Source organism: Pan paniscus, chromosome 1 (assembly GCF_029289425.2).
Source record: "Pan paniscus chromosome 1, NHGRI_mPanPan1-v2.0_pri, whole genome shotgun sequence".
Lineage (NCBI taxonomy): Eukaryota > Metazoa > Chordata > Mammalia > Primates > Hominidae > Pan > Pan paniscus.
In genome coordinates, this window is record NC_073249.2 from 80,417,137 (window position 1) to 80,444,706 (window position 27,570).

General features: G+C 37.7%; 1 protein-coding gene and 1 long non-coding RNA gene across 7 annotated transcripts in view; one reads left to right on the forward strand and one right to left on the reverse strand.

The window, feature by feature from the left end:
* NME7 (NME/NM23 family member 7) overlaps positions 1-27,570 on the forward strand; it is a 229,686-nt gene that overhangs the window by 15,727 nt on the left and 186,389 nt on the right. For all 6 annotated transcript variants that reach the window (XM_003824616.5, XM_055111833.2, XM_063604074.1 and 3 more), the window contains exon 2: positions 27,278-27,385. In XM_003824616.5, coding sequence (XP_003824664.1) covers positions 27,278-27,385 — 108 coding nt within the window. The remainder of the gene's footprint in view (positions 1-27,277; positions 27,386-27,570) is intronic.
* Positions 1,829-15,724, reverse strand: LOC134730331 (uncharacterized). Its single transcript, XR_010112089.1, has 2 exons — positions 15,653-15,724; positions 1,829-5,015 (listed from the first exon to the last, which is right to left on the reverse strand). It is a non-coding gene; the product is annotated as an uncharacterized LOC134730331 (long non-coding RNA).

Here is a 27,570-nt window from a genome sequence, read left to right on the forward strand (position 1 = left end):
TTTTGATGTGTTGTTGTCTGGTTTTGTTATCAGGGTAATACTGAGCTCATAGAATGAGCTTGGAAATATTACCTCTTCCTCTATTTTTTGGAATAGTTTGAATAGGATTGGTATTAGTTCTTTATATGTTTGGTAGAATTCAGCAGTGAAGCCATCAGGTCCTGGGCTTTTCTTTACTCAGAGACTTTTTATTATGGCTTTGATCTTGTTACTCATTATTGGTGTTTTCATGTTTTGGATTTCTTCCCAGTTCAATCTTGGTAGGTTTTATGTGTCTAGGAAGTTTTTGATTTTTTACAGATTTTTAAATTTATTGGCATATAGTTGCTCATAGTAGCCATGAATGATCTTTTGAATTTCTGCAGTATCATTTGTAATGTTTCCTTTTTCATCTCTGATTTTATTTGTTTGGGCCTTCTCTCTATTTTTCTTACTCTGACTAAAGGATTATCAATTGTGTTTATCTTTTCAAGGAACCGACTTTTTGTTTCATTGATCTTTTGTATTTTTTTCATTTCAAATTCATTTATTTCTGCCATGATCTTATTATTTCTTTTCTTCTAATTTTGGTTTCAGTTTGCTCCAGCTTTTGTAATTTTCTAAGGTCCATCATTAGGCTATTTATTTGAAGTTTTTCTCTTTTTTTTATGTAGGCACTTAGAGCTATAAATTTCCCTCTTAATACTGCTTTCACTGAATTCCCTAGCTAGTACCATTCCATAACTAATACTATATTGTGTTTCCTTTATCGTTTGTATCAAGAAAATTTGCAATTTTCTTTTTAATTTCTTCATTGACCCACTGGTCATTCAAGTCATAAAGTCTTAGATCTGAAAGAGACCTTTGATTTTTGTTAACATCAGTGATTATGAAATTGAGGTTATGATGTATCACTGGATTGTAGGCGCTAAATTGTAAGTAATAGACAGCTTTTAAAAAAAGGTATAAAAATATCAGTACATTTCACATATTGAGAATAAGAATTGTTTTTGAGAACTTTTTTCCAGTTTTAGGGCATATGTGTGTGTGGTTGTGGGTGGATGTGGGTGTGGGTGTGTATTGGTCCCAATGGAAACTGTGGTTCTTACTATAGGTTAAGAAATAGGGGAAAAAGAAAAAAAAGAAAGAAAAAAAAAAGGGAACAGGAAAATGTTTATGAACTATTGATCTAGTCTTATTCCCAAATTTTATAGCTAAAGAAACTAGTTGGGACATACTGAAAGGCCCACATGTCTTCTACCTCAGTGTGATGACCCCATTTACATGTGATGTGCATGTCTGTATGTGTATATGACTGTTCCACGCTGAAGTAATTCTAATTTCCAAACGAAGGAAATAAATTACAAAGTTTATTTAGTTAATACCATATCAGTAAGTGCTCACATCACTTCTGTATTTTTAATCTCTTTTATGTTTGTCTTATTTTTCTTTTTTTCCCTCTTTTCTTAAATATCCTTCTATTTCTCTAGGAAAGAAAGATATACAACGTGAAGCTAGAGAGAGGGAGAGAAAGAAATCCAGGACCAATAAAGAGGGAGAGGGACAGACATCCAAAATCTAGGAGACAAAAGAGAGAAACATCCAGGGCCAAGCAGAAGTAGAGGCATCTCTGCCCCTATCGCTCCTGCTTTCTTCAAGATCCCCTCTGCATCTTGCACAGGGTGTAGTCTTCTGGGAAGGCAGTGCTAGTGGAGAATGGGTCCATCTATTTTCAAAGACATGCATTGGGAATTTATTAATACCTCTATATCCTGCTGTGTGGCTCTCTGAGTTGGGACTTAGTAATGTACTAAGGAGAGTGAGCTCCTTGAGAGCAGGGCTTTCTTGCTTGCTTTTCTTTTCTTTTCTTTTCTTTTCTTTTCTTTTCTTTTCTTTTCTTTTCTTTTCTTTCTTTCTTCCTTCCTTCCTTCCTTTCCTTCCTTTCCTTCCTTTCTTTCTTCTTTCTTTCTTTCTTGGCACGATCTTGGCTCACTGCAACCTCCACCTTCCAGGTTCAAGTGATTCTCCTGCCTCAGCCTCCTGAGTAGCTGAGATTACAGGCACCCACCACCACACTCAGCTATGTTTTTGTACTTTTAGTAGAGGCAGGGTGTCACTATGTTGGCCAGGCTGGTCTCGAACTCCTGTCCTCAGGCAATCCACCTGCCTCGGCCTCCCAAAGTTCTGGGATTACAGGCATGAGACACCGCGGAGGTAGGGCTTATTTCTTACTCACTCTTGTAGTCCCTCAGTAATAGTTTCCTTAGAAAACTATCCTAACTAATACACTGAGCTTTTGAGATACTGTTCCTTTTATACAGTTACATTCTTACTAATACAAATGAGAAATCTGTAGCCTTAAAGAAAGGATTAGGCTAAAAAGAGACTTAATTTTGGAAAATTTGTAAGGAGCTTGATAAAATAAATCCAAGGTTTTAAAAAACGAGGTTCTGTTACACACACAACACACACACACACACTAAATAGACATGCATCGTGGATTAAACCTTTTTTAAAAATGTCATGAGAAAGATATTCTTGAAATGATTTAATAGCATTTTTTAAATTATTGTTTTTAATTGTTTAAGATACTGTTATGTAATTTGTTAGATGTTAGAAAGCAAGCGAAGGGAATTTATTAGATGTTAGAAAGCAATGGAAGAGAATTCACTGAATGTCACGCATATTCCGTAAGAGTGGCTGTTTGAATCTGATAATTTCACCAATAAATTTTAAAACTTTAAACTTATTTGGGGCTGACTGAGCAAAGGATAACCCCCCCACCCCAGATTGGGTCCTCTTTTATGCAAGGAATTAGAGAGAAATGAAATTGTTGACCTGGCACAAGCTATCCTTTCATTAAAATGTTTCCTAAAGTCCTGATGACTGGAGGGGATATATTAAAAACAAAAGGAGGCTGCTCTTCCTATGGAGTAGGCATTCTTTTATTCCTTTCTTAATAAACTTGCTCTCACTTTTCTTTAAAAAAAAGAAACTTATTAACTTATTCTTTAAAAAAGAATGGGAAATCTCTTTTTCTTAATAGTTAATATCTATCACTTATTGAATGCCTACTGTATATTCTTTTCACATAAGGAAACCTCAGTTTTTTAAAATACCCAAGATTATACGCTAGAAAGCGGTAGGGCCCAAATTTGAACCTATTTAGCCTAGAACCTCATGTTCTTTCTAGCCTACTACTTAGGGTCACGATGTTTAAATTTTTTTTTTTTTTTTTTTGAGTAACTCTTTTTTTTGCTTTTATGTAGCTATAGAAATTTAACTTCCTTTTCAAAAACTCAGTTTCTAGTGGATATAGGTGATATACATTTTTTTCAGGAATTCACAATTCATATTTTGATACTTGACTAGGGCTCTGCAAAATTACTATGGTTTAATGAATAACTACAGGGCTAAAATTGAGGGTATTTGTGAAATGGCTTTGTGAAATGGCTTTGTGAAATGGCTTTTTGGGCAGGATATGTTAAATCCACATTGAACACTAGGTGGCACTCTTCCATCATTGGACACTTTCAGGAAAAGCTATCCTTTATGGATTTTATTAGTTGCTTATTAATTTTAGTCATATTGAAGTGGCATTCGAATGCTGTTCATCTAGAAATCACAGATGTACACAGTATCACAGATTATTTCTCATAAAGTCAAAGACACACGTTTTTCTTTCCTAAATTAGAAAACTTTAGCCTAAATGATGAAACGAATGGTCATCTTTGGGATTAAGCTTGAAAATGTGGGTTTTTTTTTTTTTTTTGCTTTTTTTTGGAATCTGTTACTTTACCAAAATATCCTTTGACTTATTTTTAAAAACTTATTCAGGAAACTACAAAATAAAAACAATGTTTGAATTACATGAGGTAATATAGGCAAATGCATTCCAAAGAAAACACTGTCTTAATATCTTCTTCAGATAGACTGTCTGATGATCACTACTTCTAACACTTGTGGATGTATTTAAGACTTTTACCACTTTTATAAAGGTACATTAGTGGTTACAGCCACTTAAGTCTGTATCACTTTACTGTAAACACAGTATTTTCTCCATTGACTAATATTCAAAAAGACTCATTCTTTTTCTCATGATGAAAATGCTATCAGAATCAGTAGCCAACTGTAGCTAATGCAGAATAGTAGTAATTTGCAATGCATGTAAATCTATATGTATATTTAGCATCTGCAGCATTTGGTATATGACATACAGGAAAAAATGGAGCCATTTTGGTTTGCATATTTTGCATAGAGCTACTTTTCTCTATCTCTGCAACCAGGGCTGCTACATACTACATATAGGACATTGTACAATTATGAGTGAGTTGCTGATATTCTTATTTATTACGTATTTTTCTAACACGTGGCAGTAAAATGTTCTGAGGAAGGCACAACTTTTTCTGTTTGCACAGGAGTACTAGATGGACTAAAGAATAGTCTTTTCAGATTTCTTAGCAATGATACTGCTCGTCTATGCCATTGGCTTTTATTCTTGAAAGAAAAAAGAATACGAGAGGAGGGAGCACGGGAGAGAGAAGGTGATATAAAAGTACCATTCCAGGATGCATCTAATTTACTACAAATGTCAGGATGGGTTTAGGGCCTCTACAATGGACAGATGCCACAGGATGCCATCCCACTGTATCTTCTCCTCATACTCTACCTTCAAATCATACTGGCTTTGTTTGTTAAACTTGCCAAGGTCCATCTTCCTCCCAAAGCTTTATACTTTTTGTCTACCTGGAATGTTTTTTTACCCCAGGTTTCTGCATGACTGGCTTTTCCTCATCCCGTTTTGACATCTCAGATCAAGTGTAGTTGTTATTCTAGTTGAAGGGATACTCCCTAGCTCACTACCCCAATAATTGGCATGTTTACTTATTTATCCTATTTTTGTAACACAATTTATTTATTTACTTACATTTTTAGAGATGGGGTCTCACTGTGTCGGTCAGGCTGGAATGCAGGGGTATGGTCATAACTCCAACTCCTGGGCTCAAGTGATCTTCGTGCCTCAGCCTCCTGAGTAGCTGCAATTACAGGCACGAGCTATGATGCCTGGCTATAACACATATTATTACAAGAATTATATATATTTTTTATTTTTACATTCTATAAGGAGAGACAGAAAATTAGTAAGTAAGCTCCATGTCAACAGGGCCTTGTCTGTCTTCTGTCTTGAATATCCCCAGTGTCTGTTGCAGTGCCTGGCAAAGAGATGCCATTCAGTATTTGTTGAATGAATGAAGGCATGAATAAATTCAACTTTTAAGGCATAACTAATATTTCAATTGATGATAGCTAGTAGAGTTCTGCTTTCTAAATTTATTCATTCAACAAATACTTAATAGATATCTGATATATGCAATGCATATACCTAGTCCCTTGGGATGCATCCATAAATAAAACAGACAAAAGTCTCTGCCCTAAAAGGGCTTGCATTCTTTTGGGGCAGATATGCAATAAGCAATAAACATATGAAGTATAGTATACATTATATTTGAAGGTAAATAAGTGCTACAGGAAAAAAATGAGCAGGGTAATGAATGTTGGGGGTACTGATAGTGGCGTTGAATGTAATTTAAAGGGAAGTGGCCAGAGTTAGTCTTGTGGAGAAGATGATGATACCTGAGCAAGTCTTGAGGGTGAGAAAAGATAAGCCCTGTAAATATTGGGGAAAAAGTATTCCAGGAAATAAGACAGTCAGCGGACAGACTTTTTTAGGTGGGAGCATGCCGTATGTTCAAGAAACAGTGTGGCTAAGGCAAAGTAAGCAAGAGTGACAGTTGTGGGAGATGAAGTCAATCGGATCCCTGGAGGCCAGATCTTGGAGGGCTGTGTGGGCTATTGAAAGTGGGTTGACATTATTCTCATAGGCTGAGTTGGCAAATTTTAAGCAGAGGAATGAGGTGATACAATTTATATTTTTACAGAATCCTCTCTGGCTGTATTTTTTTGAGAGAAGCTGTAGGGGGCAAAGATGGAAGTAGAGAGGTTAGTTATGAGGCTATAATCTAGGTGAAGGGAGTATGGTGGCTTGGAGTAGGGGGTTTGCAGTGGAGGTAGTAAAGTGGCTAGAATGTGTATATGTTTTGGAGGTAGATCTAATAGGATTTCCTGATGAATTAGATCTATGCTCTGAGAGAAAATGAGTCAAGGATAGAGTTAAAAGATGACCCTAGGATTTTGTCCTGAGCAATGGTAAGGATAGCGTTGCTGTTAACTAAGATGCGGAAGACTGGTGAAGAAGCCAATTTGTGTTAGGGGGCTGGGAGCAGGATTTCAACTTGGGGCTTGTTAAACTAGAGCTGTCTAACATCTAAGATAAAAGGCAGTTGGATAGATATATGCAACTAAAATTTAGAGGGAGTGGTCTGGCCTGAGCACTGTCAATATGTAGATTATATTTAAAGCCATGAGACTAGATAAGATGATAACAGAGTGAGTGTAGCTAAAGATTAAGTGTCCAAAGACCAAGTTGTAGAGTATGCTGACACTCTAACATCAAGAAACCAAGGAGAAATGCCTGTGCTGGAATAGAAGAGAGGTTTCAAATCAGCAACTTAAGGTTCTACCTTAAAACAAAAAAACAAAAAAAGGCAGAGTGTGATGGTTCACTCATGTAATCCCAGCACTTAGGGAGGCAAAGTTAGAGAATCACTTGAGGCCAGGAGTTTGAAACTAGCCTAGACAACATAGTGAGACCCCCTCATCTCTACTAGAAAATAAAAAGAGAACAGAAAAAGAAAAATAAGAACAAATTAAACCTAAAGGAAATAGAAAAGAAAGGAAATAAGTATTGGAGTAGAAAACAGTAAAATAGAAAATGGAGAAAATCAGTGAAACTAAAAATTAGTTATTGGAAACAATTAACATAGGCAAAACTTTGGTTAGACTGACCAAGAAAAAAGACTGAAGATACAAATTATCAAAATCGGGAATGAAAGAGGAGACATCGCTCCTATCCCTGCAGAAATTAAAAGGATTATAAGGGAATACTATGAACAACTTTATCCCATTAAATTAGACAGCTTAGAGGAAATGGGCAAAATCATTGAAAGACATAACTACTAAAACTCAAGAAGAAATAGAGAATCTGAATAGAGTTATACTAAATAAAGCAATTGAATTAGTAACTCAAAATCATTCTACAAAGCTCATACCCAGATGACTACTCTCATGAATTCTATTCAACATTTAAATAATAAATAAAAGCAGTCTTTCACAAACTTTTCTGGAAAATAGAGGAGGAAGTACAACTCACTCAGCGAAGCCAGTATTGTCCTATACCAAGCCAGATGAAGACATTGCAAGAAAAGAAAACTGCAGACCAACATCATGAATAGAGGTGAAAAAATCTTCAGTAAAATATCAGCAATATTAGCAACACATAGAATGGATTATATACCATGATCCAGTGGGATTTATGCCAAAAAGATTTAACATCAAAAATCAATGAATATAACACAAAAAATAGTGAAATAAAGGATAAAACACATATAATTATCGTTAGACACAGAAAAACACTTTACAAAATCCAATACCATTCATAATAAAAATTCTCAACAAATTAGAAGTAGAAGTGAACTTTGAACTAAGGGGATTCATGAAAAAGCTGCAGCTAGCAACATATTTAAATGGCAAGTGTGAATGCTTTCTTCCTGAGATTGGGAACAAGGCTAGGATATCTGCTCTCACAATTTTATACAACACTGGACTGGAAGTTGTAGCTGGTACAGTCAGGCAAGAAATAAATGAAAGACATCTAGACTGGAGAGGATAAAACTGCCTTTATTCACAGAGGATGTGACCCTGTATATAGAAAATCCTAAGGATTCCACAAAAAAGTTACTACAACTAATGTGTTCATCAAAGTTGCAGAATACAAGACCAATTGATTTCACAAAAATTAATTATATTTCCATATACTATAATGAACACTCTGAAAAAGAGATTAAGAAATTAACTCCACTTACAATGACACCAAAAGAATACTCAGGAATAACTGAAAGAATTGTACACTGAAAACTACAAAACATTGCTGAGTAAAATTAAAGACCTAAATAAATGGAAACATTCAACCTTCATGGATTAGAAGACTTAATATGGTTAAGGTGGCGATTCTCTCTAAATTAGTAGATAGATTTAGTGCAATTCCTATCAAAATCCCAGTGGGCATTTTTGCAGAAATTGACGAGCTGATCCTAAATTTGATATGGAAATGTGAAGGGCCCAGATTAGCCAAGATGTTTTAAACAAGAACAACAAAACTGGAAGACTTATACTTTCTGGTTTCAAAACTTACTATAAAGCTACAGTAATCAATTCAATGTGGGCCAAGTGCAGTGGCTCATGCCTGTAATCCCAGCACCTTGGGAGGCCAAGGCAGGAGGATCACTTGAGGTCAGGAGTTTGAGACCAGCCCGGCCAACATGGTGAAACCCTGTCTGCTATAAAAATACAAAAAAAAATTAGCCAGGCATGATGGCATGTGCCTGTAGTCCCAGCTACTCGGGAAGCTGAGGCAGGAGAATTGCTTGAACTGGGGAGGCAGAGGTTGCAGTGAACCAAGATCATGCCATTGCACTCCAGCCTGGGCAACAAGAGTGAAACTCCATCTCAAAAAAAAAAAAAAAAAAAAGAGACAATGTAATGGCATAGCATAGGGATAGACATATAGATTAGTGGAACAGAATTGAGAGTCTAGAAATAAACCCTTCATGGTAAATTGATTTTTGACAAAAATGTCAATACCATTCAATGAGGGAGTAGTCTTTTCAACAGATGGTGCTAGGGCAATTATATATCTACAGGTAGAAAGAGCAATTTCAACTAATCTCACATCATGCATGAAAAGGAATTCAAAATGGATCATAGACCTAAATGTAAGGGCTATAACTATAAAGCTCTGAGCAGAAACTATAGAAATATATATATCTCTGTATCCTTGGGTCAGGCAAAGCCTTCTTAGATATGACACCAAAACACAAGTGACCAAAGGTTGCCATTCCCTCCCCAACAAAAAATCGTGTGGAACTGGCAATGTGAGACAGGAAGGACCTCTATCCCAAAGGATCATTCTGAGTCCTAGCTGGACACAGGTATATATATATATATATATGCATATATATATATACTAATACAAGTATATATATGTACTTGTATTAGTCCATGTTCACACTGCTATAAAGGTACTACGTGAGACTGAGTAATTTATAAAGAAAAGAAGTTTAATTGACTCACAGTTCCACATGGCTGCGGAGGCCTCAGGAAACTTACAATCATGTCAGAAGGCAAAGGGGAAGCAGGCATCTTTTTCACAAGGTGGCAGGAGAGAGAGAATGTGCAGGGGAAGCTTCCACTTTTAAAACCATTAGATCTCATGAGGACTCCCTCACTATCATGAGAACAGCATGCGGGAAACTGCCCCTGTGATCCAGTCACCTCCCACTGGGTCCCTGCCTCAACATGTGGGGATTACAATTCGAAATGAGATTTGGGTGGGGATACAGAGCCAAACCATATTATTCCACCCCTGGCCCCTCCCAAATCTCATGTCCTTTTCAAATTTCAAAACCAATCATGCCTTTCCAACAGTCCCCCAAAGCCTTAACTCATTCCAGCATTAACTCAAGAGTCAAAGTCCAAAGTCTCATCTGAGACAAGGCAAGTCTCTTCTACCTGTGAGCCTATAAAATCAAAAGCAAGTTAGTTACTTCTAAGATACAGTGGGGGCACAGGCATTGGGTAAATGTACCCATTCGAAATGGGAGATATTGGCCAAACCAAAGAGGCCACAGGCCCTATGCAAGTCCAAAACCTGGCAGGGTACTTGTTAAAAAAATTTTTTTTTAATTCATTAAAGCTCCAGAGTGGTCTCTTCTGATTCCATGTCTCACACCCAGGGTATGCTGATGGAAGAGGTGAGCTCCCAGGGCATTGGCAGCTCCTTCCCTGTGGATCTGTAGGGGACAGTCCCCATGGCTGCTTTCAAAGGCTGGCATCGAGTGCCCCTGGCTTTTCCAGGCACATGGTGCAAGCTGTAAGTGGATCTACCATTCTGGGGTCTGGAGGACATTGGCCCTCTTCTCACAGCCCCACAAGGCAGTGCCCCAGTGGGGACTCTGTGTGGGCACCCTGACCCCACATTTTCCCTCTGCATTGCCCTAGTAGAGGCTCTCCATGAGGGCTCTGCCCCAGCAGCAGACTTTTGCCTGGACATCCAGGTGTTTTCATACATCCTCTGAAATCTAGGTGGAGGCTCCCAAAGCTCAGCTCTTGTCTTCTGCATACCTGCAAGCCCGACACCATGTGTCGGCTGCCAAGGCTTGGGGCTTGCACCCTTTAAAGCAATGCCCCGAGCTGTATCTTGGCCCCTTTTAGCCTCAGCTCGAGCTGGAGTGACTGAGACTTAGGGTGTCATGCCCCAGGGCCACACAGAGCAGTGGGGCCCCAGGCCCAGCCCACAAAACCATTTTTCTCTCCTAGCCTTCCAGGTCTGTGATAGGAGGGGCTGCCATGAAGATCTCTGACATGGCCTGGAGGCATTTTCCCCATTGTCTTGGTATTAACATTCTGTTCCTCGTTTTTTATGCAAATTTATTTAGCCAGCTTGAATTCCTCCCTAGAAAATGGGTTTTTCTTTTCTACCACAGGGCCAGGCTGCAAGTTTTCCAAACCTTTGTTCTCTGCTTCTTTTTTAAACATTAAGTTCCAATCTCAAACCATCTCTGTGAATACATCTGACTGAATGCTTTCAGAAAATGCCAGGTCACCTCTTGAATGCTTTTCTGCTTAGAAATTTCTTCTGCCAGATACCCTGAATCATCTTTTGAGTTCAAAGCTCCACAGATCTCTAGGGCAGAGGCAAAATGCCGCCAGTCTCTTTGCTAAAGCATAGCATGAGTGACCTTCATTCCAGTTCCCACTAAGTTTCTCATCTTCATCTGAGACCACCTCAGCCTGGACTTCATTGTCCATATCACTGTCAGCATTTTGGTCAAAACCATTCAACAATTCTTTAGGAAGTCCACAACTTTCCCACATCTTCTTTTCTTCTGAGCCTTCCAAACTTTTCCAACCCCTGCCTGTTACCCAGTTCCAAAGATGCTTCCACATTGTCAGGTTATCTTTATAGCAGTACCCTACTCTGCTGGTACCAATTCTCTGAATTAGTCCATTTTCACACTGCTGTAAAGAATACCTGAAACTGGGTAATTTTTGAAGGAAAGAGGTTTAACTGACTCACAGTTCTGCATGGCTGTGGAGGCCTCAGGAAAGTTAACAATCATGGCAGTAGGCAAAAGGGAAGCAGGCATCTTCCTCACAAGGCGGTAGGAGAGAGAGAATGTGCAGGGGAAACTGCCACTTTTAAAACCATCAGATCTCGTGAGAACTCGCTATCACAAGAACAGCGTGGGGGAAACTGCCCCTGTAATCCAATCACCTTCCACCAGGTCCCTGTCTTGACACATGGGGATTATAATTCAAGAGGAGATTTGGCTGGGGACCCAGAGCCAAACCATGTCAATACTCAAATGGGATAACTGAAGAGTTTACTGAAGGGACTAGTTACAAAGGTATGGGCAGAGTAAGAGAAACTAACAAGGGATGGTACAGGAAGCAGAAGTCAGGGTTAGTGACAACAGGGAGCCTTTACTACTTCTTGACCTATCAGGGAAAATGGAGAGAACTACCAGAGAGCAGCTGTAATGGAAAGGCTGATATGAGCTGTGGTCTTCATTGCAGAGGAGAAACTTAACCAATGTGATCTGGCAAGGAGGAGGAGGTAGAATAAATATTTTGGCCTCTCTGTTCTTCCTTTGATTTGTAGCCACTGGCTTCTACTGGCCAAACCCATGTAAAAGTCCAAGGGCAAGGGGGTCCTTTGATGAAGTTCATGGAGGTCAGCTGACCAGGCTTAAAACAGGATGGAGAAGAGCAGAGTGAAGGTCTGGAGAGACAAATGGAAAATGACAAATGGAAAATGTCTAGCACATCCACTTTCAGACCAAGTAGTACAATAGCTATGGGATAAAGGAATAACAAGACTTGGCTCAGTGTGTTTGTGACCTTGACAACAGTTGCTTTTTTGGAAAAACTCAAGGTTAGCATTTATATTGTTATTTTCTGTGTTATCATTTGATTTCTAGCTCAATAATAAAGTCAATTTTCTAGCTGAACATTGAGTAGTTTATAATTGCTTAAATATTTTCATGCCATTATAATTAGACCCAGAATTTATTTATTGATTAAGAGCCATCTCTCTTTTTGGAATATTGTGGTTCAGTTAATTGTTGGCAAGTGATCTCTCATGGGTAACTCATGTCCTGGAGTTACTTAATATTTTATCAAGTATATTCTTTTAAGATGGTAGTCAGAGAAGCCCATACTTACCAAAAAAGTAAGAAAAGATGTCCTCTTTGAGAATCTTTCTGGAAATATAAGTAAACAGACTTACAAACAAATATTAGAGTTTGGGGGGGAGTTTTTTGAATATGGAAGGGTGGATTTTTGCCATTTTGTCAAGATCTATTGCTGTGCACATTTATTTACTCCTTTAGATCTTTATTTTGGTAAATATTTATTTGAGTATTTTATGGTCCCAGAACTAGGAGAGCCACCTTGAAGTTTCAAGAGAAATAAATGTTACAGCTTCTGTCTTTGAGAATTTCATAATTTTATTAGAGAGATAATTTGTATTGTATAATACAAAATTAGATGACAACCCAGTGTTCTACTGTGGGAACATCAGTCTGCCTGTGAAGAAACAAGGGTCCTTGTTAAACTATGCCAATTAACAAGTCAACATCATTTTTGCCAAGTCATTTAACTTATCTGACCTTCTGTTTCCTCATTGTTAATGTTCCTTTGATCTCTGAAATTCTGTGAAAATCAAATTCCAAGTAACAGAAATATACATTGGCTGGGGTTGGTCTGGGAAGACTTCATAATAACTGTGTTTTCTTTGAGATGTCTAAAGGAAAGTTCAACCTTGCTTTTTAGAGAGGTTTCCCTTGATAGATGGTGTGTGGCATTGTTTTTTCACTGGGGAGTGATCTGCAGAAGTCAGAGAGCAAAAATTTTCAAGATTATGGGGCCCAAGGTGAAGAAGTTTAAAAAGCTGTTTCTCCCCTGAAACTGGATGTGTGCCTTTTTAAACGATTCCATCTTGTTTGACCAGCTTCCTGCTATATATTCATACTGTGGAAATGTTTCTTTTCTGGCATTTTTCACTAACAAAATTTAGCAGGAGTTAAGTTGAAAGTGCATCTTAAACATCACAGTTGGGGAAATACAGGTGTTTGTGTTCTGTTCATTGCATCACTGACTTTTTTCTGTAAACACAAAAACAATGCATTCTATTTCTGAGATATTGTCTTGAAGTAACATTAAAAAACACAATCTTGGAAATATGTGGAATTCTGTTGAAAATATTTTTTCAACAGGAATTTTAAACTGTAATTTTTTAAAAGCAAAAAATGATTGCAATGGTATACTTAGTGTTTAAAGAATTTAAGTGAAATAGGATAGCTAACTAAATTTAATAATTCACCTAACTTTTCCTTCTGTTATAATTTGTTTTCCTTTATTAATGAGAAATGCTAAGTTGGAGTTGACAAATTAGATTCTTCACATGTGAAGAACCGTTTTACTTGAGTTTGCCTTCTGTCTGTCTTTACAAGACAGATTTATGAAGAAGGAATAGGTCTCTGTGAACAACCTGGACAGGCTCAAAACTAGTTATGGTCACACTAAAGTAAGGTTAATATTTGACACTATTCAATGTAAGAAAATTTCTTGGTCTTTGAAGGAAGCCCTGGAGGAAGACTATTTGATAAAGGATAGGTACAAAACAAGTTAGTGCTTAAAATCTAGCCTCTGGCAATGGGATAATATAAACCTTTTCTTTGTGTTTTTATTTCTATTGTACTTATCACTGTGACATCTAAGTAAAGCAATGTGAATTACTATGCTTGTTTGCCTACTGTGTAGATAATACATTTTTAATGATCTGCTATTGAGAGGTGACAGCATGCTGGCAGTCCTCACAGTCCTCAGTCACTCTCGGCGCCTCCTCTGCATGGGCTCCCACTTTGGCGGCACTTGAGGAGCCCTTCAGCCCACCGCTACGCTGTGGGAGCCCCTTTCTGGGCTGGCCAAGGCCGGAGCCCACTCCCTCAGCTTGCAGGGAGGTGTGGAGGGAGAGGCGTGAGCGGGAACCAGGGCTGTGTGCGGCACTTGCGGGCCAGCTGGAGTTCCAGGTGGGCGTGGGCTTGGCGGGCCCCGCACTCGGAGCAGTCGGCCAGCCCTGCTGGCCCCGGGCAATGAGGGCCTTAGCACCCGGGCCAGCAGCTGCGGAGGGTGTACTGGGTCCCCCAGCAGTGCCAGCCCACCGGCGCTGCGCTCGATTTCTCACCGAGCCTTAGCTGCCTTCCTGCGGGGCACGGCTCGGGACCTGCAGCCTGCCATGCCTGAGCCTCCCACCCACTCCGTGGGTTCCTGTGCAGCCCGAGCCTCCCTGACAAGCGCCGCCCCCTGCTCCATGGCGCCCAGTCCCATAGACCACCCAAGGGCTGAGGAGTGTGGGCGCATGGCACCGGGACTGGCAGGCAGCTCCACCTGCAGCCCCTGTGGGGGATCCACTGGGTGAAGCCAGCTGGGTTCCTGAGTCTGGTGGGGCCTTGGAGGACCTTTATGTCTAGCTCAAGGATTGTAAATACACCAATCAGCACTCTGTATCTAGCTCAAGATTTGTAAACACACCAATCAGCACCCTGTGTCTAGCTCAGGGTTTGTGAGTGCACCAATCGACACTCTGTATCTAGCTGCTCTGGTGGGGCCTTGGAGAACCTTTATGTCTAGCTCAGGGATTGTAAATACACCAATCAGCACCCTGTGTTTAGCTCAAGGTTTGTGACTGCACCAATGGACACACTGTATCTAGCTGCTCTGATGGGGCCTTGGAGAACCTTTATGTCTAGCTCAGGGATTATAAATACACCAATCGGCACTCTGTATCTAGCTCAAGGTTTTTAAACACACCAATCAGCACCCTGTGTTTAGCTCAAGGTTTGTGAATGCACCAGTCAACACTCTGTATCTAGCTGCTCTGGTGGGGCCTTGGAGAACCTGTGTGTCCAAACTCTGTATCTAACTAATCTGATGGGGACGTGGAGAACCTTTGTATCTAGCTCAGGGATTGTAAACGCACCAATCAGCGCCCTGGCAAAACAGGCCACTCGGCTCTACCAATCAGCAGGATGTGGGTGGGGCCGGATAAGAGAATAAAAGCAGGCTGCCCGAGGCAGTATTGGCAACCTGCTGGGGTCCCCTTCCACACTGTGGAAGCTTTGTTATTTGGCTCTTTGCAATAAATCTTGCTACTGCTCACTCTTTGGGTCCACGCTGCTTTTATGAGCTGTAACACTCACCGCGAAGATCTGCAGCTTCACTCCTGAGCCCAGCGAGACCACGAGCCCACTGGGAGGAACGAACAACTCCGGAGGCACTGCCTTAAGAGCTGTAACACTCACCGCGAAGGTCTGCAGCTTCACTCCTGAGCCAGCGAGACCACGAACCCACCAGAAGGAAGAAACTCCGAACACATCTGAACATCAGAAGGGACAGACTCCAGATGCGCCACCTTAAGAGCTGTAACACTCACCGCCAGGGTCCGCGGCTTCATTCTTGAAGTCGGTGAGACCGAGAACCCACCAATTCCGGACACACTATGTTCTCAGAATGTTCAAGGCAAAGTGAAAATTTCCTTGTTTAGAAGCCGCTTTTCACTCACCCTTACTGGAAGCAGCTGGCTTGAGGGGGCAGGTTCTTAGATGGTGTTGATTTCTTTCTATATATATGTGTGTATATATATATATCTTCTAAAACATATATATAAAATATATATTTAATATATAAAAGTATATATAAAATATATATTTAATATATAAAAGTATATATAAAATATATATTTAATATATAAAAGTATATATAAAATATATATTTATTTTATATATGAAGATATATAAATATATATAATATATATATTTCTTCTAAAAAAATCAGGATACATGTGCAGAACGTACAGGTTTGTCACATAGGTACACGTGTGCCATGGTGATTTGCTGCACCTATTGACTCGTCCCCTAAGTTCCCTCCCCTCATCCCCCACCCCGCAACAGGCCCTGGTATGTGTTATTCCCCTCTCTATGTGTTCTCATTGTTCAACTCCCACTTATGAGTGAGAACGTGTAGTATTTGGTTTTCTGTTCGTGTGCTAGTTTGCTGAAGATGATGGCTTCCAGCTTCATCCATGTCCCTGCAAAGGACATGATCTCATTCGTTGTTATGGCTGCATAGTATTCCATGGTGTATATGTAGCACATTTTCTTTATCCAGTCTATCATTGATGGGCATTTGGGTTGGTTCCATGTCTTTGCTATTGTAAATAGTGCTGCAGGAAACATATGTGTGCATGTGTCTTTATGGTAGAATGATTTATATTTCTTTGGGTATATACCCAGTAATGGGATTACTGGGTCAACTGGTATTTCTGATTCTACATCCTTGAGGAATTGCCATACTGTCTTCCACAATGGCTGAACTAATTTACATTCCCACCAACAACGTAAAAGCGTTCCTATTTCTCCACAGCCTTGCCAGCACCTTGTTTCCTACTTTTTAATCGTCATTCTAACTGGTGTGAGATGGTATCTCATTGTGGTTTTGATTTGCATTTCTCTGATGATCAGTGATGTTGAGCTTTTTTTCATGTTTGTTGGCCACATAAATGTCTTCTTTTGAGAAGTGTCTGTTCATATCCTTTGCCCACTTTTGGATGGGGTTGTTTATTTTTTTCTTATAAATATGTTTAAGTTCCTTGTAAATTCTGGCTATTAGACCTTTTCAGATGGGTAGATTGCAAAAATTTTCTCCCATTCTGTAGGTTGCCTGTTCACTCTGATGATAGTTTATTTTGCTGTGCAGAAGCCCTTTAGTTTAATTAATTAGATCCTATTGTCAATTTTTGCTTTTGTTGCAATTGCATTTGGCCTTTTTGTCATGAAGTCTTTGCCCATGCCTATGTCCTGAATGGTATTGCCTAGGTTTTCCTCTAGGGTTTTTATGGTTTTGGGTTTTACATTTAAGTCTTTAATCCATCTTGAGTTAATTTTTCTATAAAGTGTAAGGAAGGGTTCCAGTTTCATTTTTCTGCATATGGCTGGTCAGTTTTCCCAGCACCATTTACTGAATAGGAGATCCTTTCCCCATTGCTTGTTTTTGTCAGGTTTGTCAAAGATGAGTTGGTTGTAGATGTGTGGTATTATTTGTGAGGTCTCTATTCTGCACCATTGGTCTATGTGTCTGTTTTTCTACCCATACCATGCTGTTTTGGTTACTGATGCTGTTGATTTCTATTATACTGTCATTCAAGGTGAATGTGGGTTCATGGAGACTCAGACTAAACTTTAGAAGCTTGTTGAACTGTAACCTTTATCATCTACATAATTTACTCCAGAATGTCTTTGAAGTCAAACAGAAGCAGATACTTGGCTTGAAATAGATTGAGACTAGTTACTGACCCTTCAACATGCAAATCATGAAAATAAGACTTCCAGTTAGTTTAAGATATTTCTGCATCATGCATTATGTAATCCATTTAGTATGATTTAAAGAAGGGAGACTTTTGTATGAACAAAAATGTTTTGCTGCCTATTGTGAAGTAATTTTTCCTAAAATACAGCATTACAAAAATGCAATGTACATTTTTTTCAGTGCACTGTTAGAATTACAAGTCTGATAAGTATGGCCTGATTTTTATTGTTGTGGTTGTGTTGGTTTTTAAAACCTGATTTGTCTTAATAGGGGGTTAAATTGAAAGAATATATTTGCTCTTTCTAGAAATCGAGCAAACACTGCAGCTTATATAGGCTGCTTAGTCCAGTGTCTCTCAGAAGGGAGTTTCCATCCCTTCTTGCCACAGTTAAGGAGAGTGGCTAAGAGAAGAAGATCTGGAGTCAAGCTGCCTGGGTTCACCTCTGTTTATAAGCTGTGTGATCTTGGCAAATTTCTTTTTTTTTTAAATATTAAATGTTTATGGGTACATAGTAGATATATATATTTATGGGGTTCATGAGATAGTTTGATACAGGAATGCAATGTGAAATAAGCACATCATGGTGAATATGCTCTGTCCCCTCAAGCATTTATCCTTTTGATACATTTATGCTTTTGATATCCTTTTGATATCCTTTTGTTACAAACAATGCAGTTACACTCTTTATTTTAAAATGTACAATTAAGTTATTATTGGCTACAGTCACCCTACTCTGCTATCAAATATTAGGTCTTAGTCATTCTTTTTATTTTTATTTTTTTGTACCTGTTATTCACCCCCACCTTCCTTACAGCCTCCCACTACTCTTCCCAACTTCTGATAACCATCTTTCTACTCTCCATGTCCATGAGTTCAATTTTTTTTCATTTTTTAGAACCCACAGATAAGTGAGAACATGCGATGTTTGTCTTTCTGTGCCTAGCTTATTTCACTTAACATAATGATCTCCAGTTCCATCCCTGTGGTTGCAAATGACTGGATCTCATTCTTTTGTATGGCTTAATGGTACTTCATTGTGTATATGTACCACATTTTCTTTATCTGTTCATCTGTTGATGGACATTTAGGTTGCTTTCAAATCTTAGCTATTGTAAACAGTGCTGCAACAAACATAGAAGTGCAGATAACTCTTCAATATACTGATTCCCTTTTATTTGGGTATATACCCTGCAGTGGGATTGCTGGATCATATGGTAGCCCAATTTTTAGTTCTGTGAGAAACCTTCAAACTGTTCTCCATAGTGGTTGTGCTAATTTACATTCCTAACAACAGTGTACAAGGGTCCCCTGTTCTCCACATCCTCACCAGCATTTTTTATTGCCTGTCTTTTGGATAAGAGCCATTTTAACTGGGATAAGATGATATCTCATTGTAGTTTTGATGACATTTCTCTGATGATCAGTGATGTTGAACACCTTTTCATATGCCTATTTTCCATTTGTATGTCTTCTTTTAAGAAATATCTATTCAGATCTTTTGCCCATTTTGTAGCCGGATTATTAGATTTCTTCCTGTAGAGTTGTTTGAGTTCCTTAGGTGTTCTGGTTATTAATCCCTTGTCACATTGGTAGTTTGCAAATATTTTTCCCATTCTGTGAGTTGTCTCTTCACTTTGTTGATTGTTTTATTTGCTGTGCAGAAGGTTTTTAACGTGATGTGATCCTGTTTGTCCGTTTTTGCTTTGGTTGCCTATGTTTGTGGGGCATTGCTCAAGAAATTTTTGCCCAGACCAATGTCCTAGAGATTTTCTCCCATGTTTTCTTGTAGTAGTTTCATAGTTTGAGGTCTTAGATTTAAGACTTTAATCCATTTTTATTTTATTTTTGTATATGGCTGGAGATAGGGGATCTAGTTTCATTCTTCTGCATATAGACATCTAGTTTTCCCAGCACCATTTATTAAAGAGGCTGTCTTTTCCCCAGTGTATCTTGTTTGCACTTTTGTTGAAAATGGGTTCGCTGTAGGTGTGTGGATTTTTTCTGGGTTCTCTATTCTGTTCCATTGGTCTATGTGTCTGTTTTTATGTCAGTACCATGATGTTTGGGTTACTATAGCTCTGTAGTATAATTTGAAGTCAGTTAATGTGATTTTTTCAGTTTTGTTCTTTTTGCTTAGGATGGTTTTGGCTATTCTGAGTTTTTTGTGGTTCCATATAAATTCTAGAATGGTTTTTTCTATTTCTACTCTTTGAAGAACGACATTGGTATTTTGATAGGGATTGCATTGAATCTGTAGATTGCTTTAGGTAGTGTGGACATTTTAACAATATTCATTCTTTCAATTCCATGAACATGGAATAGCTTCCCATTTTTTTTTTTTTGGTCTTTTTCAAATTATTTCGTTAGTGTTTCATAGTTTTCATTGTAGAGATCTTCATTTCTTTTGTTAATTCTTAGGTATTTTATTTGATTTGTGGCTATTGTAAATGGGATAACTTTTTTACATTTCTTTTTAAGATTGTTCACTGTTGGCATATAGAAATACCACTGATATTTGTATGATTTCGTATCCTGCAACTTTACTGAATTTATCAGTTCTAAGAGTCTTTCAGTGGAGTCTTTAGGTTTTTCCAAATATAAAGTCATATCATCTGTAAACAAGGATAATTTGACTTCTTCCTTTTCAATTTGGATGCCCTTTATATCATTCTCTTGTCTGATTGTTCTAGCTAGGACTTCCATTATTATGTTGAACAACAGTAGTGATAATGGGCAGCCTCGTCATGTTTCAGATCTCAGAGGAAAGGCTTTTAGTTTTTCCCCATTCAGTATGATAGTAGCTGTGGGTCTGTCATATGTGTCAAATATGCTTTTATTATGTTGAGTTATGTTACTTCTATATTCAGTTTTTTGAGAGTTTTCATCATGAAGGTATGTTGAGTTTTATCAAATGCTTTTACAACATCAATGGAAATGATTGTATGGTTTTTATCTTTCATTCTTTTGATATGACATATCACATTGATTGATTTGCTTATGTTGAGCCATGCTTGCATCCCAGGGATATATCCCACTCGGTCATAATGAATGATCTTTCTAATGTATTGCTGAATTCAGTTTGCTAGTATTTTGTTGACAAGTTTTGCATCAATATTTATCAGAGATATTGACCTGTAGTTTTATTTATTTATTTATTTTGATGTGTCATTGTCTGGTTTTGGTATCAGGGTAATACTGGCCTCGTAGAATGAGTTTGGAAGTAGTCCCTCCTCCTCTATTTTTTGGACTTTTCTTTACTGGGAGACTTTATTATGGCTTTGATCTCATTACTTGTTATTGGTCTCTTTAGGTTTTGAATTTCTTCCTGGTTCAGTCTTGGTAGATTGTATATATCTAGTTATTTTTCTGTTTCTTCTAGAGTTTTCAGTTTATTGGCATATAGTTGCTTGTAGTAGCCACTAAAGATTTTTTGAATTTCTCCAGTAACATTTGTAATGGATTTTATTTATTTATTTATTTAGAGACAGAGTCTTGCTCTGTCACCAGACTGGAGTGCAGTGGCGCGATCTCGGCTCACTGCAATCTCCTCCTCCCGGGTTCAAGCAATTCTCCTGCCTCAGACTCTCAAGTAGCTGGGACTACAGGCGCCTGCCACCATGCCTGGCTAATTTTTGTATTTTTAGTAGAGATGGGGGTTTCACTATGTTGGCCAGGCTGGTCTTGAACTCCTGACCTCGTGATCCTTCTGCCTCAACCTCCCAAAGTGCTGGGATTGCAGGTGTGAGCCACCACGCCCAGCCATTTTGACTTCTTAATAGCCATTGTGACTGGTGTGAGATGGCACCACATCGTGGTTTTGATTTGCATTTCTCTATACGCCACAGTTACAGTGTTATAATATCCTGTGTTTTTCTGTGTACTTACTATTACCAGTGAGTTTTGTACCTTCAGGTGATTATTTGTTGCTCATTAATGTCTTTTTCTTTCTGATTGAAGTACTCCCTTTAATATTTCTCATAGAACAGGTCTGGTGTTGATGAAATTTCTCAGCTTCTGTTTGTCTGGGAAAGTCTTTATTTCTCCCTGATGTTTGAAGGATATTTTAACTAAATATACTATTATAGGGTAAAAGTCTTTTTTTCCTTCACCACTTTAAATATGTAATGCCACTCTCTCCTGGCCTGTAAGGTTCCCATTGAAAAGTCTGTTGCTAGACGTATTGGAGCTCCATTGTTTATTTGCTTCTTTACTCTTGCTGCTTTTAGAATTCTTTCTTTATCCTTGACCTTTGAGAGTTAGATTATTAAATGCCTTGAGGTGGTCTTCTTTGGATTAAATCTGTTTAATGTTTTCTATAATCGTCTTGTATTTGGATATTGATATCTTTCTCTAGGTTTGGGAAGGTCTCTGTTATTAGCCCTTTGAATAAACTTTCTACCCCTATCTCTTTCTCTACTTCTTCTTTAAGACCAATAACTTAGATTTGCCCCTTCCAGCTTATTTGCTAGATCCTATAGGTGTGCTTCATGTTTTTTATTATTTTTTTGTCTCCTCTGTGTATTTTCAAATAACCTGTCTTCAAGCTCACTAATTCTTCTGCTTGATCAATTCTGCTATTAAAGGACTCTTATGCCTTCTTCAGTATGCTTTTTGCATTTTTCAGCTCCAGAATTTCTGCTTGATTCTTTTTAATTATTTCAATCTCATTGTTAAATTTATCTGATGGAATTCTGAATTTCTTCTCTGTGTTATCTTGAATTTCTTGGGTTTCCTTAGCAGAGGTTTTTTTTTTTTTTCAGGAAGCACAAATTTTCATGAAATTTAAAAATTCAAACCACAGCATGAGATTAAGAAAACACAAATATTACTTATCCAGAAGAAAAAGTGTTTTGAACTTTTTCATAAAATATTTAGGAACAAAGAAGTTGAGGCTTGGAGCGGTAGAGTAAGAAATAAGGAATATGTGGGAGAGAAAGTAAAGTGAAAAAAATTAGATCAGATTTTTTTTTTCTTTGTTAGCACTAAACTGGTTTGCTTCAGGCGCCTAGCCTTGTTAGCACTAAACTGGTTTGCTTCAGGTCCCTAGCCAGGGTTGATTTTGAAACCTATAGCAGAGCTATTTTGAATACTCTGAAAGGTCACATATCTCTGTTTCTTCAGGATTGGTCCCTTGTGCCTTATTTGGTTTATTTGGTAAGTTCATATTTTCCTGGATGATCTTGATACTTGTGGATGTTCATCTGTGTCTGGGCACTGAAAAGTTAGGTATTTACTGTAGTCTGCAATCTTGGCATGTTTGTACCCATCCTTCTTAGGAAGGCTTTCCATGTATTTGAAAAGACTTGGGTATTATGATCTAAGCTATATCTGCTTTAAGGGGCACCCTAAGTCCATTATAAAACTAATGATGAATGTGCAACAGATAGTGTTATAAAATTTAAAAAGAAAATTGTTACTAAAATTTTTATTGACAAAAACAGATCTATAACTGTTTGAACTCCCCAAAACGTAAGAATTGTACTTTGGCTCTGATTTATTAATATGATATATCCTTTACAAAAAAATTTACCTAGTATTATATGTTCAATAGTTTTTATTTTCATTTATAAATATAATTTTAGTCATTTTCTGTCCATCATAAATCCCTTTTTCCTTCATACTGATTTTTTTCTGCAAAGACCTTTAAAAAACTATTTACCTAGGATTAGTTGCAGCTGAGGCTGCATCATCACAAATCCAGAGTTGCTCCTCTTGTCTGTCAGAAAAAGATCAGTGAGGGAGATGAGTGTGTGCAATGCAGTTCTAAAGTCACAGGTGGACCTATAAGCCACCATCATTGCTTTGGGAGACATAGGCAACAGAAATCCTAAGTGCTTCATGTAAACTAAGTCATTTAATCCCCAAAACTACCTTATGAAGAAAGTACTGTTTCCATTTTTCAAATGGGGAAAATGAGAGTTAGAGAGATTAAGTCTTGCCCAGGTCTTTCGGACTCTCACAAATATTCCTCCATAATCCCCCCCCAAAAAACCCCTTTATAGTTTCCTGGATCTTCTCTTTCAGCAACACATTTCAGGGCCATGTCTCTTGCTGTAGGCTGCCAGCAAATGACAACAGCAGTAGCACCAGCAGCAGCAGACTTATCAGATTGGTGTGCTCGTTGCACTCAGCTTGCTAGTAGTACCAGGCCCAGTTGGCATTTGTTGATTGATGATCATAGTATCATCAGGAATGGAATAGCTTTCTGATCAGTATCATTGAAATGAGGCCAAGGTACAATTTTGCTTGGTAACATAAGCTTAAACTTACCCTTGAACTGAGAGATTGGATTTTTTAAAGTATATCTGTATGGAAAAGATTGTTAATTTCATATGATCCACTGTAAAGCTGGACCTTCCTTTAAACAGTAGCAGAGAGAGGTGGTGGTGTGATTTATTTCTCCAAAGACTTGTTTAATCTTCAAATATAATTTCACTTGCAATTCCAATATTGGTCAATATTTCCATAAAATCACCTATTTTATGTTATAAAACTTATATGAATTTTACATTCCACTCAATAACATATTTATATACACATATATGCATGTTGCAATGTAAAAATTGTTTACATTACTTACCATCGAGTAAGACTGGTGCTCTAGGAAAGTTCTCTCTGTATAGACAGAGACCTTAAGACTTTAAGATACTAAGGCTTCTGGGTATAATAATACCACATTGTCCAGTTCAAGTCACTTCAAGACTTCTGGGTATAATAATACACATTTTCCTTTAAGACTTTAAGATTTCTGGAACAAAGTGTGATTATGTGTGAGGGATCAACTCTTTTATTATGTATAACTTATATTTAAAATGTTCAAAAGAGGAAAAATGATTTGGCTTCTTTAAGAAAGTCTCTTTTTGATGCAGTGTAATCTTTAAATGCTCCTCATAAAGTACTTTTGATAGAAGTTGGAATCTTCAAGGAAGAAGGAACTAATGATTGTCTATGTAATCATTAGGTTGTGGCATTCTCATCAGAGCATCTGTGACAGACAACTCAAGGTGTATCTATGTGCTACTAAAGTGTTAGTTTCTCTCTCTTGAGTTGGCCCTGGAAGGCTAGTGATATGGAAATATCTGAGTCATAGGAAATGTAGTTTCCAGTTTTGGCTCAGTTATTAACCAGCTCTGTGACCTTATGCTAGTCATTTATATTATCTGGAGTTCAGTTTCTTTATCCATAAAGTGAAGAGTTAAAACAAAATGATATATAGCTTTAATAGCATTTGAGGAAGGAAACCAAGTTCCTCTTTTTTTTTAGATTTGGCTCAACAAAGCTGAAAAGTAAATTTTCTTTAAATTTTAAGGGTGGCTTTTGTCTGGATGGTGTGTGTATGTGCATGTGTGTCAGGCAGGTAGCTGAAAGGCCAACCTCACAGTGATGTTTTATCCCAAGTCCAGATGTACCACTGTTATATCTCCAGGTACATCTTTTAACTCTAAGAAGTAAACACATTTTTTACTGTAAAGGTAAACCAGAAAGTTAAGTTTAAATCAAGTTTGAATATAATTTGTACTTGGAATAATAAACCTTTTCCCACAGAGGAAACAGCACTGGCTTGGGAGTTCGTTTCCAAAAACTCTACTGAACAAGCACAGGTTTCAGCTCACTTTTGTACCTGTTTCTCTGTCCCTTGGTGGGCTCCCTCTACCAGCTTCTTAGGCTTCTCAGTCACTTGTCTGCTTGACTTGAGACTCAGCACATGTCTTACGAGTAAAAACAACGCAATGAATGTTGGTTTCACTTCAATGGGCTTCCTGTCTTTCTGGATCTTGGATCCTCAGATCCTGGCTGCCTTAAAAGCTCTCCAAATCTTTGATATCCTACTTTTCTAGTTGTTCTTAGAAGTAGCATTGGTTTGCTATGAGCTACTTTGTCATAGCCAGAAGCAACAGTTCCTCAGTTTATTTTCTTTGTATTAAAACTCTTTTCTGGATAGAGTATAGTGCAAAATTCTGCTGCCCAATTCAGAATTAAAGAGTGTGGTTGGCAGGTTTGGTGGATAGGCTACATGGATAAATGGAAGTACCAGGTTTCGTGGATTTTTCATTTGCTTTAGTTAGATGTGTCATTTCTTCTATTTTATTTCTATTTTATATTTATTTTAGTGAAGGCAACATTTCAATTATGTATTTAAATAAGTATTTTATTATGGATAGTAAAAATTTTAATAATCTACTAATATTTAAATTTTTATTTGTAGGTGAGTACAATACTAGAATGCACAGTGAAACCTAAACTCAAAAAAGCTGTATTGTTATAATCAATATGAAAAATATATATGACGAAAGGCTTTTACAAATGTCATAGTATGTCTCTTATTTTACATTTATTTTCTCTTGAGTAATCAGCATGGTTTAAATATGTCTTTGGATGATTGTGGGAAAAATAAAAGTGTCTTAAAAATAAAAGTGTCATCTACGTTATAGTTTATGGATATATTATAAACATAATTAGACACACAACTTCTACCATTAGAATTTATAAGTCAATTATTAACTTAAAAAGAACCCCCAAATTTTCCCTAACCAGAGCATCAGATGGCAAATCCAGAATTAGCAATAAAACTCCTAGATTCCCTTCTTCCCTATGCTTTTATTTGCTTATTATAATGAAGATCTTTGGGGCGAGGGTATTTTTACTAACATATATGATGGGAAGTCCTGCTCAATAGTCAAGGGAAAAGGACCCATCTTTGACTTATTTTTTTTCATTTTTAGCTCTCTGTGGTAGCCCTAAGAGTGTACTTCACAGACCTCCAACTACAGGCAACCTAAGTGACCAAGGGTCCCAGCTGCTGTTCTCTGAAATCCACTGCTGCTTTTGTGCTGAGCACTTGCTTCCCAAAGGCTGCTCCCAGCCAGTGATTGAGAGGAGCAGGGATACTAAAGCTGGCCCCTCCCTGTCCTTGGGAGTCACCTGGCTCTAGCACTTCCTGATGGGATTACTGAACCTTCCTTAGAGGGTGTAGCAATGTGGGATGATTCCACTTAACCTTCCTTGCATCTCTCCACCACTCTGTGTCAAACTTCTATTGTTTTTGTCGGCTTTTCTAGTCTTCCTTGGCTCCCTCATCATTTTATATTACGGGAATTTTCCTTAATGAAATTCTTGTATGTTCAATCTTGGCTTCACATTCATTTTCAGAGGTCCTAGACTAACACATTCTCTATTTCTATAAAAAGATACTATCATATGAAATTACTAAGGAAAAAAAGATGTTTGCTATAATTTTAATGGTAATATTCTGATACTACTAGATTCTCAAATTTAGGGAAGTCAAAACTTCATATAATTGAGAGCTCTCCTCAGAAATTTATTCTTATATTAGTTTATTGATAGTCTGTATGTAAACTTGCTTTCAGAAGGACTGAATTGTTACAGTAGTAAAATCAGGAGCTCATGTTCTCAGAAAACGTTAATTTACTCAGGATGATTAGATGGCTGTAAAGTAAAAAGCAATCCATAAGTCATCTTTGAGATATCTAAGGGTATTTAGTGAGAAATTAAAAGGAAATATTTCTGAGGGTGTGTTGATAACTGATACTTTGTTGAAAAGCAGAAACATTCAATATAATAGGTAGAAGTAATTTTGTTTATTTCATATTGGTAATTTCATTTTGTGTGACTTACAGAAGAGTGCTTGTTCTTTATATGTTAGTGTTAAAATTCTTCTGTCTTTCTTTGCAGAATCATAGTGAAAGATTCGTTTTCATTGCAGAGTGGTATGATCCAAATGCTTCACTTCTTCGACGTTATGAGCTTTTATTTTACCCAGGGGATGGATCTGTTGAAATGGTAAATAAGCCTTTCTTTGCTTGAATGTTGGCAAAGGGGGTGAACATGGGAACCATTGCCTTTTATATAATTGCTTTTTAAAAACACATTTATATGTGTGTGTGTGTGTATATATACATATGGAAATTCTTTTTAAACTTATTCATTATAATTCCAATATAAGAAGTTAACTTGTGCCTTTATTT